A 13,689-nucleotide genomic window follows, 5' to 3' on the forward strand; every position below is an offset into this window, starting at 1 on the left:
AGGATACTGATATTTAACCGTGATTTTATTCAAAAGCCGATAATCAATACACGGCCTCAAAGAGCCATCTTTTTTAGATACAAAGAAAAAACCGGCTCCTAAGGGAGATGACGAAGGACGAATATGTCCCTTTTCCAAGGACTCCTTAATATATTCCCGCATAGCAGCATGTTCAGGCACAGATAGATTAAATAAACGACCCTTTGGAAACTTACTGCCCGGAATCAGATCTATAGTACAATCGCAATCTCTGTGCAGAGGTAGTGAACCAAGTTTAGGCTCCTCAAAAACGTCACGATAATCAGATAAAAATTCCGGAATCTCAGAGGGAATAGATGACGAAATGGAAACCAAAGGTACGTCCCCATGAGTCCCCTGACATCCCCAGCTTAACACAGACATTGCTTTCCAGTCGAGGACTGGGTTATGAGATTGGCAATCCAAGCACCAACACATCATGTAGATTATACAACACAAGGAAGCAAATAATCTCCTGGTGATCCGGATTAATACGCATAGTTACTTGTGTCCAGTATTGTGGTTTATTACTAGCCAATGGCGTGGAGTCAATACCCTTCAGAGGTATAGGAACTTCCAGAGGCTCTAAATTAAACCCACAGCGTTTGGCAAAGGCCCAATCCATAAGACTCAAAGCGGCGCCAGAGTCGACATAGGCGTCCGCGGTAATAGACGATAAAGAGCAAATCAGGGTCACAGATAGAATAAACTTAGACTGTAAAGTGCCAATTGAAACAGACTTATCAACCTTCTTAGTACGTTTAGAGCATGCTGATATAACATGAGTTGAATCACCACAATAGAAGCATAACCCATTCTTCCGCCTAAAATTCTGTCGTTCGCTTCTGGACAGAATTCTATCACATTGCATAATCTCTGGCGCCTTCTCAGTAGACACCGCCAAATGGTGCACAGGTTTGCGCTCCCGCAAACGCCGATCAATCTGAATAGCCATTGTCATGGACTCATTCAGACCTGTAGGCACAGGGAACCCCACCATAACATCTTTAATGGCATCAGAGAGACCCTCTCTGAAATTCGCCGCCAGGGCGCACTCATTCCACTGAGTAAGCACAGACCACTTACGAAATTTTTGGCAGTATATTTCAGCCTCATCTTGCCCTTGAGACAGGGCCATCAAGGCTTTTTCAGCCTGAATCTCTAAATGAGGTTCCTCATAAAGCAACCCCAAAGCCAGGAAAAACGCATCCACATTGAGCAACGCAGGATCCCCTGGTGCCAAAGCAAATGCCCAATCCTGAGGGTCGCCCCGGAGCAAGGAAATTACAATCCTGACCTGCTGTGCAGGATCTCCAGCGGAGCGAGATCTCAGAGACAAAAATAATTTACAATTATGTTTGAAATTCTGGAAGCGAGATCTATCCCCGGAGAAAAATTCAGGTAAAGGAATTCTAGGTTCAGATATAGGAGCATGAATTACAAAATCCTGTAAACTTTGAACCTTCATAGCGAGATTATCCAAACCTATAGCTAAACTCTGAGGATCCATTTTAATCAGGTGAAATCAGAACCATTCAAGGATTAGAAGGAGAGAGAGACGAAGGCTGCAGTAAGCAGAGATGCAAGTGAATCAACTAATGAGCAAACTCAGAAAAAAAATAAAAAATAAAAATTCTCTGCAGACTTCTTTTCTCTCCTTTCTTCTGCCAATTATTTTAACCCTTGGCCGGCCAAACTGTCATGGTTCTCAATGGCAAGAGACCGTAGTAAAGCATACAAAAGGACTAGCTCTTGGAAGATGGGAACTCGAGCTGACTGTGAGCTAAACCTACCGCACAACTAACAGTGGCCGGGTAGCGTGCCTACGTTTTATCCCTAGACGCCCAGCGCCAGCCGGAGGACTGACTGACCCTAGCAGAGGAAAATACAGACCTGGCTTACCTCTAGAGAAATTTTCCCCAAAAGGCAGACAGTAGCCCCCACATATATTGTCGGTGATTTTAGAGGAAATTGACATACGAAGTATGAAGATAGGTTTAGCAAATTGAGGTCCGCTTACTAGATAGTAGGAAGACAGAAAAGGGAACTTCACAGTCAGCTGAAAACCCTTTCAAAACACCATCCTGAAATTACTTTAAGACTCTAATATCAACTCATGACACCAGAGTGGCAATTTCAGCTCACAAGAGCTTCCAGCCTCAGAAATATTCAAACACAGAGAACTGGAACAAAAATGCAAAACAATCTTAGGACTACAAGTCCAACTTAGCTGATAGTAGTCTAGGAGCAGGAACATGCAACAGAAAGGCTTCTGGTAACATTGTTGGCCGGCATAGAAATGACTGAGGAGCAAGGCTAAATAGACAACTCCCACATCCTGATGGAAACAGGTGAACAGAGGAGATGAAGCACACAAGTGCAGTACCACCACAAACCACCGGGGGAGCCCAGAAACCAAATTCACAACAGGTTTGATTTACTTATATAGATTTTTATGATTGGCAGCTGTCACACACTAAAAGACGCTTTTTATAGCAAAAAAGTTTTTGAGTCTCCACATTTTGAGACCTATAATTTTTCCATATTTTGGTCCACAAAGTCATGTGAGGTCTTCTTTTTTGCGGGACGAGTTGACGTTTTTATTGCTAACATTTTCGGACACGTGACAGTTTTTGATCGCTTTTTATTCCGATTTTTGTGAGGCAGAATGACCAAAAACCAGCTATTCATGAATTTCTTTTGGGTGGGGCGTTTATACAGTTCCACGTTTGGTAAAATTGATAAAGCATTTTTATTCTTCGGGTCAGTACGATTACAGCGATATCTCATTTATATCATTTTTTTATGTTTTGGCGCTTTTATACGATAAAAATTATTTTATAGAAAAAATAATTATTTTGGCATCGCTTTATTCTGAGGACTATAACTTTTTTATTTTTTCTTTGATGACGCTGTATGGCAGCTCGTTTTTTGCGGAACAAGATGACGTTTTCAGCGGTACCATGGCTATTTATATCCGTCTTTTTGATCGCGTGTTATTCCACTTTTTGTTCGGCGGTATGATAAAGCGTTTTTTGCCTCGTTTTTTTTTTCCCTACGGTGTTCACTGAAGGGGTTAACTAGTGGGACAGTTTTATAGGTCGGGTCGTTACGGACGCGGCGATACCAAATACGTGTACTTTTATTGTTTTGTTTTTATTTAGATAAAGAAATGTATTTATGTGAATAATATATATATATTTTTTTCTTTATTTAGGAATTTTATTTTTTTTTACACATGTGGAATTTTTTGTTTTTTTTTTACTTTGTCCCGGGGGGGACATCACAGATCGCTGATCTGACAGTTTGCACAGCACTCTGTCAGATCAGCAATCTGACCTACAGTGCTGCAGGCTTACCAAGCGCCTGCTCTGATCAGGCACTTGGTAAGCCACTCCCTGCAGGACCCGGATGCAGCCCCGTGGCCATTTTGGATCCGGGAACTGCAGGGAGAGGAGGTAAGAGACGCTCGGAGCAACGCGATCACATCGCGTTGCTCGGAGGGTCTCAGGGAAGCACGCAGGGGGCCCCCCTCCCTGTGCGATGCTTCCCTATACGGCCGGAACACTGCTATCATGTTTGATAGCGGTGTGCTGGAGGTTAATGTGCCGTGACCGCTCCTGGCACATAGTGCCGGGTGTCAGCTGTGATAGTCAGCTGACACCCGGCCGCAATCGGCCGCGCTTCCCCGTGAGCTCGGCCGATCACATATGACGTACTATCCCGTCGGTGGGAATTAAGGCCCACCCTACCTCGACGGGATAGTACGTCATATGGGATTAAGGGGTTAAAAACGTCATGGTGATGAACAGGCTCGGCTTTGGTGGCCAGCCTCAAGGACAGTGGTTAAGCAAACAAGTGAGGCTAATATGGCCATTGGTGCCCTGAAAGTTTACTGGCTCTGCTTGAATGGTAAGCCAGTGCGTGCCAGCCCTTTATGGCCGTTTGTCCTGGTGCTGTATGTCAGACAGCTGAGGGTATCACAGTACTTGTAGATCCCAATGTACTAGCACTTCACCTGACTCGTACTGTGGTTGTTTTGATCCTATGATTTAAATAAACCTGTGGCCATTTTGACAAAAATAATGTGTTTTGTGTATTTATTCTAGTGCCTAGGTTTACTATAGTTATGGTTGTTTTAAGATGGAGTGGGGGTCCGTTCCATATCCAAAAGTCATGACATTAGTGAAGAAGGACACCGCTGAACAGCGGACAGAATCCAGAATAACTCTGCTGTCTCATTATAGTGAATGGATCCCTCAGGGGTTTCATCTGAATCACGTCACTCAGAGATTTAGATGGAAACTTCAAAGTGCTCAGCGTAGAGTGCTGGATAACTGTGATCCCAAACATTATGTAAAATGTTGCCAATAAAAGCTTCATCTCAATCCAAAAAAAAGCAACTCCCCACTTAGGTGCGTCATCTGTTAACGGAAATATAGGGGGCTTCCACATTACTGGTAGAACGAAGGCTCTGGAAAAACAAAATGGGTCCTCACCTGCTAAATGAAATTCAGTAAATTCTGCGCTCTCAAATTCAAATGCCCCCTCCCACCATTCTGAGCCCCAGTGTGAGTAAACCACATATAGCGTCCACATATTTGGCATTTCTGTAGTGATGAGAGCCCGCCTAACTTACAGGTGCATGTCTCCAGAAGCACGGGCTGGGCATAATGTACTGGTGACAGAAAAGTACTGATGACTGCAGCGTACTGGTCACTACAGCGTACTGGTCACTACAACGCCAGATTGCATTTTTCACTCGCCAACATTCATTGCTGCTTGTTTCTGGAAAACACCAATGGAGTCAAAATCATCATTACACCTGTAGATAAATTCCCAAAGGGTTATACTTTCCAAAATGTGGTCACTTGAGGGAGGATTCTGCTCTTCTAGCACTTAGGTGCTCATTATATGGAATCTACAGACTAGTGTAGGAAAATCTGCATTCCAGGAGGCAAATAATGCTCCGTCCCTCCCGAGTCTCTGTGTAAGGCTAACTACTACTGTACATCCACATATGGGGTATTGTCACGCTCAGTAGAAATTGGGGGACAAATTTTGGTGCTATTTTACCCATTTCCCAGTATGAAAATGTAAAATTTTGGGCTAACACCCAATTTTGGTGGTAAAAATGTAATCAGTTTTTCTTCACTGCCCAATGGTATAAAATTATGTGACACACATGTGGTGTCAATATACTCACTGCACTCCTAGAACACTTATCGGGATTCTACTATTCTGGCACCTCAGGGGTTCTGCCAATGTGACATGGCACCCTCAAACCAGTGCAGCAACATCTGCACTGTAATATGGCGCTACTTCCCTTGTCAGCATCGCACTGTGCCTCAAAAATAGTTTTCGACCACATATGGGCTATCGGTGAACACAGGAGAAATTGCAAAACAAGTTTTGGAATCTATTTTCTACTGTTACCCTTGTGAAAATACAAAATTTTGGGCTAAAAAATGTTTTGTGGGAAACGTGTTTTTTTTTTATTTTCGCGGCTCACCGTTATAAACTTCTGTGATGCACCTGGAGTTTCTCAATACACATTTGGATAAGTTCCCCGAGGGGTCTAGTTTCCAGTTTTCCAAAATGGTGTCACTTGTGGGGGGTTTCCACTGTTTAGGCACATCAGGGGCTCTCCAAACACAACATGGCGTGCGCTAATGATTCCTGCAAATTTTACATCCAAAAACTCAAATGGCTCTCCTTCCCTTTCAAGCCGTGCATCCAAACAGTGGTTTTCCCCCACACATGCAGTATCGGCGTACTCAGGAGAAATTGCACAACAAATTGTTTGGTGCAATTTCTCTAGTTAAAGGGAACCTGTCACCTCAAATTGGCAGGATATTAAAATGAGTTTTTACCGGTCTGATGGGCGGCCTATCCTCTTCCTTTCTCCACCCCGCCGTCCCTGTTTTCCGCAATACTTTAGTGAATAAGAGTATGCGTGCGCCATAGTTGGCGCGTGCGCCACCAAAGACTGTGGGCAAAGCCGAAAAGCATTACTACGCATGTGCCCGCGCACTATGTCGCATAACACAGTGAAATACTTCTGGGACATAGTGTGTGGCCGCATGCGCAGTAATGCTTTTCGGCTTTGCCCACAGTAGGGCTAAGCATACTGCGCGTGCGCCACCGAAGAATGCATGGCGCACGCACCAACTATGGCGCACGCATACTCCTATTCACTAAATATTGCGGAAAACAGGGACGGACGGGGTGGAGAAATGAAGAGGATACGCCGCCCATCGGACCGGTAAAAACTCATTTTAATATCCCGCCAATTTGAGGTGACAGGTTCCCTTTAAACTTGTGAAAATAAAAAAAATTGTGTCTAAAGGAAAAAATGTATGAAACAAGTTTAAGGTTTACTTATTCCTTTCACATTGCATTAATTCCTGTGAAGCATCTGAAAGGTTAATAAACTTCTTGAATGTGGATTTGAGCACCTTGAGATGTGCAGTATTTAGAATGGTGTCACTTTTTGATATTTTCTATAATATAGACCCTCCAAAGTAATTTCAAATGTTAAGTGGTCCCTAAAACAATGATTTTGTAAATTTTTGTTATAAAAATGAGAAATCGCTGGTCAACTTTAACCCTTATAACGTGCTGATGTAAAGTAGACATGTGGGAAATGTTATTTAACAATTTTGTGTGACATAACGCTCTTATTTGAGGGCATAAAATTACAAGTTTGACAATTGCAACGTTTTCAACATTTTTACCAAATGTGCAATTTTTTTTCACAAATAAACGTCAAGTCATATCAAAGAAATTTTACTACTATCATGAAGTACAATATGTCACAAAAAATGTCAAAATCAGTGGGATCCATTGAAGTGTTCCAGAGTCATAACATCATAAAATGACACTGGTCAGAATTGAAAAAAATGGCCTGGTTAGGAAGGTGAAAACAGGCTTCGGGGCGAAAGCAGCTTCAATTGTCTAACATCTAATTGTAAAGTATCATTGTCCTGTTCTTCTGTAGTATTATCTGTTTGTTCCCCAGTGAAAGGACTGCAGCCTCCATCTCACACATACTGACTCTGAAGTTTTCATCCAGCACCTGTTCACCTTTATTATTCTCGGTCATCAGTATAACTGATCAGTACTTATGATCAAGCATTGCCACTTACAATAACAAGAACCTGCTCTTTTATGGAGCTCATAATCTTGCAGAACTCTTTCCACTATGGCCTGGAGACACTGGCTGGTGTGAGGAGATTTAGTATCTTTTACGGTTAGTGTCTTGTTGTCACAAACAAATCAAACGCTGATAGAAAAATAGTTCAAACTACGTATATTGCAGCATCCATCTTCCTCTCAACTTGGACCATTTTTCCTGTCCCTTCTGCTGAAAACCATCCTAACAACATGATGCTGCCACTACCATGTTTTGCTGTGGGGATGGTGTTCTTGGGGTGATGAGCTGTGATGGTTTGGTGCCAGGCATAGAGTTTACCTTGGTGGCCAAAAAGTTCAATTTTGGTATCATCTGACCTCAGCACTTTCCTCTTACACTTGATGAGTCTCCCACATCTTTTGGCAAACTCAAAAGGAGCCTTACAGTTTTTGTACATAAGCAAAGGCCTTTTTCTGCTCACTGTTCCATAAAGGTTACCTCTACGGAGTGTACGACTTACTGTGGTCGTATGGACAGATACACCAGTCTCTACATGGGAACTCTGCAGCTCCTTCAGGGTTACCTTTGGCTTCTGTGCTGCCTCTCCGACTAATGTCCTCCTTGCCTGGGCTGAGAGCTTTGGTGGGCGCTCCTTTCTTGACAAGTTTGTTGTGGAACAATATCTTTTCCATTTGATGATATTATTTATTTATATAGCACCATAAATTCCATGGTGCTGTACATGAAAAAGGGGTTACATACAGAGTTATAGATATAGGGGAGAGAACCCTGTCCTTGCGAACTTACATTCTACGGGGAAATGGGGAAGAGACAGAAGGTCGGGAGTGTGTCAGCTCTGGTGGTGGTGAGGCGGCAGCTCAGGTGGTGGTGAGGTGGCAGCTCGGGTGCTGGTGAGGCGGCAGAATGGTTATTGCAGGCTTTAGGCTTTCCTGAAGAGATGGGTTTTCAGGTTCCGTCTAAAGGATCCAAGGGTGGTGGATAATCAGACGCGTTGAGGCGTGGAATTCCAGGGGATGGGGAATATTCGGGAGAAATCTTGGAGGCGGTTGTGTGAGGAACGAGTAAGTGTGGAGAAGAGTAGGAGGTCTTGGGAGGCTCAAAGATTATGTGAGAGAAGATATTGGGAGATTAGTTCAGAGATATAGGGAGGGGACAGGTTGTGGATGGCTTTGTAGATCAGTATTAGTAGTTTGAACTGGATTTGTTGGGGAATTGGGAACCAGTGGAGGGATTTGCAGAGGGGAGAAACAGGGGAGTAGCGAGGAGAGAGGTGGATTAGCTGAACAGCAGAGTTGAGGACAGACTGGAGTGGTAAAAGAGAGAGTTAGGGTGGAGGCCACAGAGGAGGGTGTTGCAGTAATCAAGGTGGGAGATGATGAGGGCATGCACAAGAGTTTTAGTAGATTGTGGGCTGAGGAAGCGACGGGTTCTGGCAATATTTTTGAGTTGGAGGCGACAGGAGGTGGCAAAAGTTTGGACGTGCGATTTGAAGGACAGGGCAGAATCGAGAGTTACCACGAGGCAGCGGATTTCAGGTGCGGGAGAGAGTGTGATGCCGTTTACCATAATAGACAGATCAGGTAGGGGGGATACGCGAGATGGGTGAAAGATGATGAGTTCGGTTTTGTCTACATAGAGTTTTAGGAAGCGAGAGGTGAAGGAGGAGGACATGGCTGACAGACACTCGGTGATTCTGGACAGCAAAGAGGTGACGTCTGGGCCAGAGAGGTAGATCTAAGTGTCGTCAGCATACAGGTGGTACTGGAAGCCGTGGGACTTTGAGCTGTCCTAGGCCAAGGGTATAGATGGAAAAAAGTAGGGGCCCTAGGACAGAGCCTTGAGGAACTTTAACAGAGAGAAGGTGGGATGAGGAGGTAGTGTGGGAGTGGGAAATGCTAAATGTGCGGTCAAAAAGATATGAGGAGATCCAGGACAGGGTAAGGTCTTTGATGCCAAGGGAAGCACAAATCTGTAGCAGTAGGCAGTGGTCGACTGTGTCGAAGGCAGAGAAGAGGTCGAGAAGGAGGAGGATGTGGAACCGTCTGTTAGCTTTGTCTCCAAGTCATTAGTAATTTTGGTCAGGGCAGTTTTGGTGGAGTGGTGGGGGCAGAAGCCAGATTTGAGGTTGTCAAGGAGAGAGTTAGATGAGAGGTGAGAGGAAAATTGAGCATGGACATGCCCCACTCAAGGATTTTGAAGCAAACGGGAGCAGTGATATGGGGCGATAGCTGGGCATAGCAGTTGGGTCAAGGTTAGTTTTTTGAGGATGGGTGTGATGGTGGCATGTTTAAAGGCAGAGAGGAAGTTACCAGAAGATAGGGGATAGGTTGAAGAGATGGATTAGGGATGGAATGAGCAGGTTAGTGAGGTTGGGGAGCAGGTGGGAAGGGATGGGGTCAAGTGCACAGGTGGTGCGGTGTGATTTGGAAAGGAGGCGAGTAAGCTCTCCTTCAGTGATGTTGGACATGGAGGTTATTAAGGAAGGGCAGAGGTCTGGTATATGGAGTGGTTGGGTGGTGGAACAGTAAAGGCTTGCCTTGTTTGGTCGATCTTGTTTTTGAAGTAGGTGGCAAAGTCCTCGGAAGAGATGAGGGGAGTTGGAGGTGGCAGTGGTGGGCGGAGGAGAGAGTTAAATGTGCTGAACAGTTGTGATAATGGATTTGATGATGCTCCGGGGATCATCTGAGATAGGGATTTTTTTTTTTTTATAACTTAAAGCTGACTTGTATCTCTCAAAAACTTTGTCCTGACTTTTTTTGAGATCTAATTGGTCTTCATGGTGGTGTTTGGAGATCTCCTTGGTCTTCGCGGTTTTGTTTGGAGATCTCCTTGGTCTTAATGGTGTGGTTTTGTCAGTGATCCCTATTGTTAGAGATTGCATAGAGGATGATAGCACGGGGATTGCACGGAAGATGATTGCACGGAAGACGATTGCATGGGGATTGCACGGAAGACGATTGCATGGGGATTGCACGGAGGACGATTGCACGGAGGACGATTGCACGGGGATGTCAATCATACCCATAGGGATATAATACGAGGATCTGAGACTGGACTTGTTTGGGGCAATGAGAGCAGGATGCCTGAAGTGGACTAATACTGCCTCCTTTGCATATGAGGAGGACTACAAGCACATGTTTACTAGCCGTTTCAATAAGACACACAAACGACAAAAAAAAAGAAATCACCGTGCACCATAAGGTAGCGGTTTGCGACAAGTTTATGTGGAAATTAATTGTCCCATCACCCAATCAGTAGAGTCTTTTTTTTCTTACCTGAACAACGTAGGGATTGGGAAAGTTCAGTAGCCATCACCTGTATGATTAGTCCAATCCTCAGACGAAACATCTCAGCAAACAAAGAAGGTTGTGTTCTCATGTACATGGCCAGATACACCATGATTTCCTACGACAAAGAACATGAGCAGTGCTGCTTTGAATGCATATTTGCACAAATATTGAACAGTTTAAAAGGAATCTGTCCCCAGGTTTTTGTTATGTCATCTGAGAGCAGCGTAATGTAGGCAAAGAAAATCCGAGTCCAACGATGTATAACTTACATATTCATCATCTTTCCCCAATCTCACGCGACCCCCCCAACGAACCTATCCATTACAGTACATGGCTGCCCAGTCTCCCCAGTCCCACAAGCTCGCTGCCTCGGGGTAATCCTTGAAGCTGATCTCTCCTTCAAACCACATATCCAAGCCCTTTCCACTTCCTGCTGACTTCAACTCAAAAATATTTCACGAATCCGTACATTCCTCAACCAAGAATCTGTAAAAACCCTAGTCCATGCCCTCATCATCTCTCGCCTTGACTACTGCAACCTCCTGCTCTGTGGCCTCCCCTCTAACACACTCGCACCCCTCCAATCTATTCTAAACTCTGCTGCCCAACTAATCCACCTGTCCCCCCCCCTATTCCCCGGCCTCTCCCCTCTGTCAATCCCTTCACTGGCTCCCCATTGCCCAGAGACTCCAGTACAAAACCCTCACCGTGACGTACAAAGCCACCCACAACCTGTCTCCTCCATACATCTGTGACCTCGTCTCCCGGTACTTACCTACACGCAACCTCCGACCCTCACAAGACCTCCTTCTCTTATCTCCTCTTCCCACAATCTTATACAAGATTTCTCTCGCGTATTGCCCCTACTCTGGAACCCTCTACCACAACACATCAGACTCTCGCCTACCATCGAAACCTTCAAAAAGAGCCTGAAGACCCACCTCTTCCGACAAGCCTACAACCTGCAGTAACCACCGATCGACCAAACCGCTGCATGACCTGCTCTATCCTCGCCTACTGTATTCTCACCCATCCCTTGTAGCTTGTGAGCCTTCGCGGGCAAGGTCCTCTCTCCTCCTGTACCAGTTATGACTTGTATTGTTTAAGATTATTCTACTTGTTTTTATTATGTATACCCCTCCTCACATGTAAAGCGCCATGGAATAAATGGCGCTATAACAATAAATAATAATAATAATAATAACATTACTGGGTGCAGCCGTTCTGCTTTTAGATTTAGCAATGCAGCAGAGCTACACCACAGCCAACCCCGCCCCACACTACAGCCGTCACCACACTACAGCCAGTCTCCCACTCCACACCACCCCCACTACAGCAGCACCACAGCCCACCACTACAGCCAGCCCCCGACCAAACACTACAGCCGTCCCCACACTACAGCCGCACCCCGCCCCCACACTACAGCTGTCACCACAGTACAGCCAGTCCCCCGCCCCACTCCACCCCCACACTACAGCCGCACCCCAGCCCACCACTACAGCCAGCCCCCTGACCCAACACTACAGCCGTCCCCACACTACAGCCGCACTCCGCCCCCACACTACAGCCGCCCCCCGCCCCCACACTAGTCAGCCCCCACCCCAACACTACAGCCGTCCCCCCGCCCCCACACTACAGCCGTCCCTCGCCACCACACTACAGTCAGCCCCCCCACCCAAACACCTCAGCCAGCCCCCCACACTACAGCTGTCACCACACTGCAGCCAGTCCCCCGCCCCACACTACAGCCGCACCCCACCCCAACACTACAGCTGTCCCCTTCCCCCACACTACAGTCAGCCCCCCACCCCAATACTACAGCCATCCCCCGCCCCCACACTACAGCCAGCCCCCCACCCCAGCACTACAGCCGTCCCCCGCCCCCACACTACAGCCGTCCCCCGGCCGCCCCCACAAGACAGCTGTCACAACACTACAGCCAGCCCCCCGCCCCCATACAGCTGCCCCACACTACATCCAGCCCCACGCCCCCATACTACAGCAGCCCCACAATATAGCCATTCCCTGCCCCAAAACTACAGCCGTCCCCCGCCCCCACACTACAGCCATCCTCCACCCCAACACTACAGCCACCCCACAATACAGCCGTCTCCCGCCCCCACACTACAGCCGCACCCCACCCCAACACTACAGCCGTCCCCCGCCCCCACACTAGTCAGCCCCCCACCACAACACTACAGCAGTCCCCCACACTGCAGCCAGCCCCCCGCCTCACACTACAGCCACCCCCCGCCCCCACACTACAGCCGCCCCACACAACATCCAGCCCCACGCCCCCACACTACAGCAGCCCCACACTACAGCCATTCCACGCCCCAAAACTACAGCAGTCCCCCGCCCCCACACTACAGCCATCCCCCACCCCAACACTACAGCCACCCCACAATACAGCCGTTTTCCCGCCCCCCCACACTACAGCCGCACCCCACTACAGCCGTTCCCCGCCCCCTCACTAATCAGCCCCCCACCCCAACACTACAGCAGTCCTCCACCCCCACACTGCAGCCAGTCCCCCGCCCCACACTACAGCCGCACCCCACCCCAGCACTACAGCCGTCCCCCGCCACCACACTACAGTCAGCCCCCCACCCCAACACTACAGCTGTCACACTACAGCCAGTCCCCGGCCCCACACTAAAGCCGCACCCCACCCCAACACTACAGCCGTCCCCCTCCCCCACACTAGTCAGCCCCCCACCCCAACACTACAGCCGTCCCCCACACTACAGCTGTCACCACACTACAGCCAGTCCCCCGCCCCACACTACAGCCGCACCCCACCCCAACACTACAGCCATCCCCCGCCCCCACACTACAGCTAGACCCCTGCCCCAAAATACAGCCGTCCTCCGCCCCCACACTACAGCCGTCCCCGGCCGCCACAATACAGCTGTCACACACTACAGCCATTCCCCGCCCCCACACTACAGCCGCCCCACACTACAGCTAGACCCCCGCCCCAAAATACAGCCGTCCCCCGCCCCCACACTACAGTCGCACCCCACCCCAACACTACAGCCGTCCCCCGGCCGCCACAATACAGCTGTCACACACTACAGCCAGCTCCCCGCCCCACACTACAGCCATTCCCCGCCCCCACACTACAGCCGCCCCACACTACAGACAGCCCCCCGCCCCACACTACAGCGAGCCCCCTCGCCTCACACTACAGCCAGCCCCCGTCCCCACGCTACAACCAACCCC

The 13,689-nt window shown here is 47.7% G+C and overlaps 1 protein-coding gene across 2 annotated transcripts in view; it reads right to left on the reverse strand.

The window, feature by feature from the left end:
* PHKA1 (phosphorylase kinase regulatory subunit alpha 1) overlaps positions 1-13,689 on the reverse strand; it is a 491,521-nt gene that overhangs the window by 106,686 nt on the left and 371,146 nt on the right. For both annotated transcript variants that reach the window (XM_077286537.1, XM_077286538.1), the window contains exon 25: positions 10,450-10,579. In XM_077286537.1, coding sequence (XP_077142652.1) covers positions 10,450-10,579 — 130 coding nt within the window. The remainder of the gene's footprint in view (positions 1-10,449; positions 10,580-13,689) is intronic.

This window comes from Ranitomeya variabilis, chromosome 2 (assembly GCF_051348905.1).
Source record: "Ranitomeya variabilis isolate aRanVar5 chromosome 2, aRanVar5.hap1, whole genome shotgun sequence".
NCBI classification, from domain to species: domain Eukaryota; kingdom Metazoa; phylum Chordata; class Amphibia; order Anura; family Dendrobatidae; genus Ranitomeya; species Ranitomeya variabilis.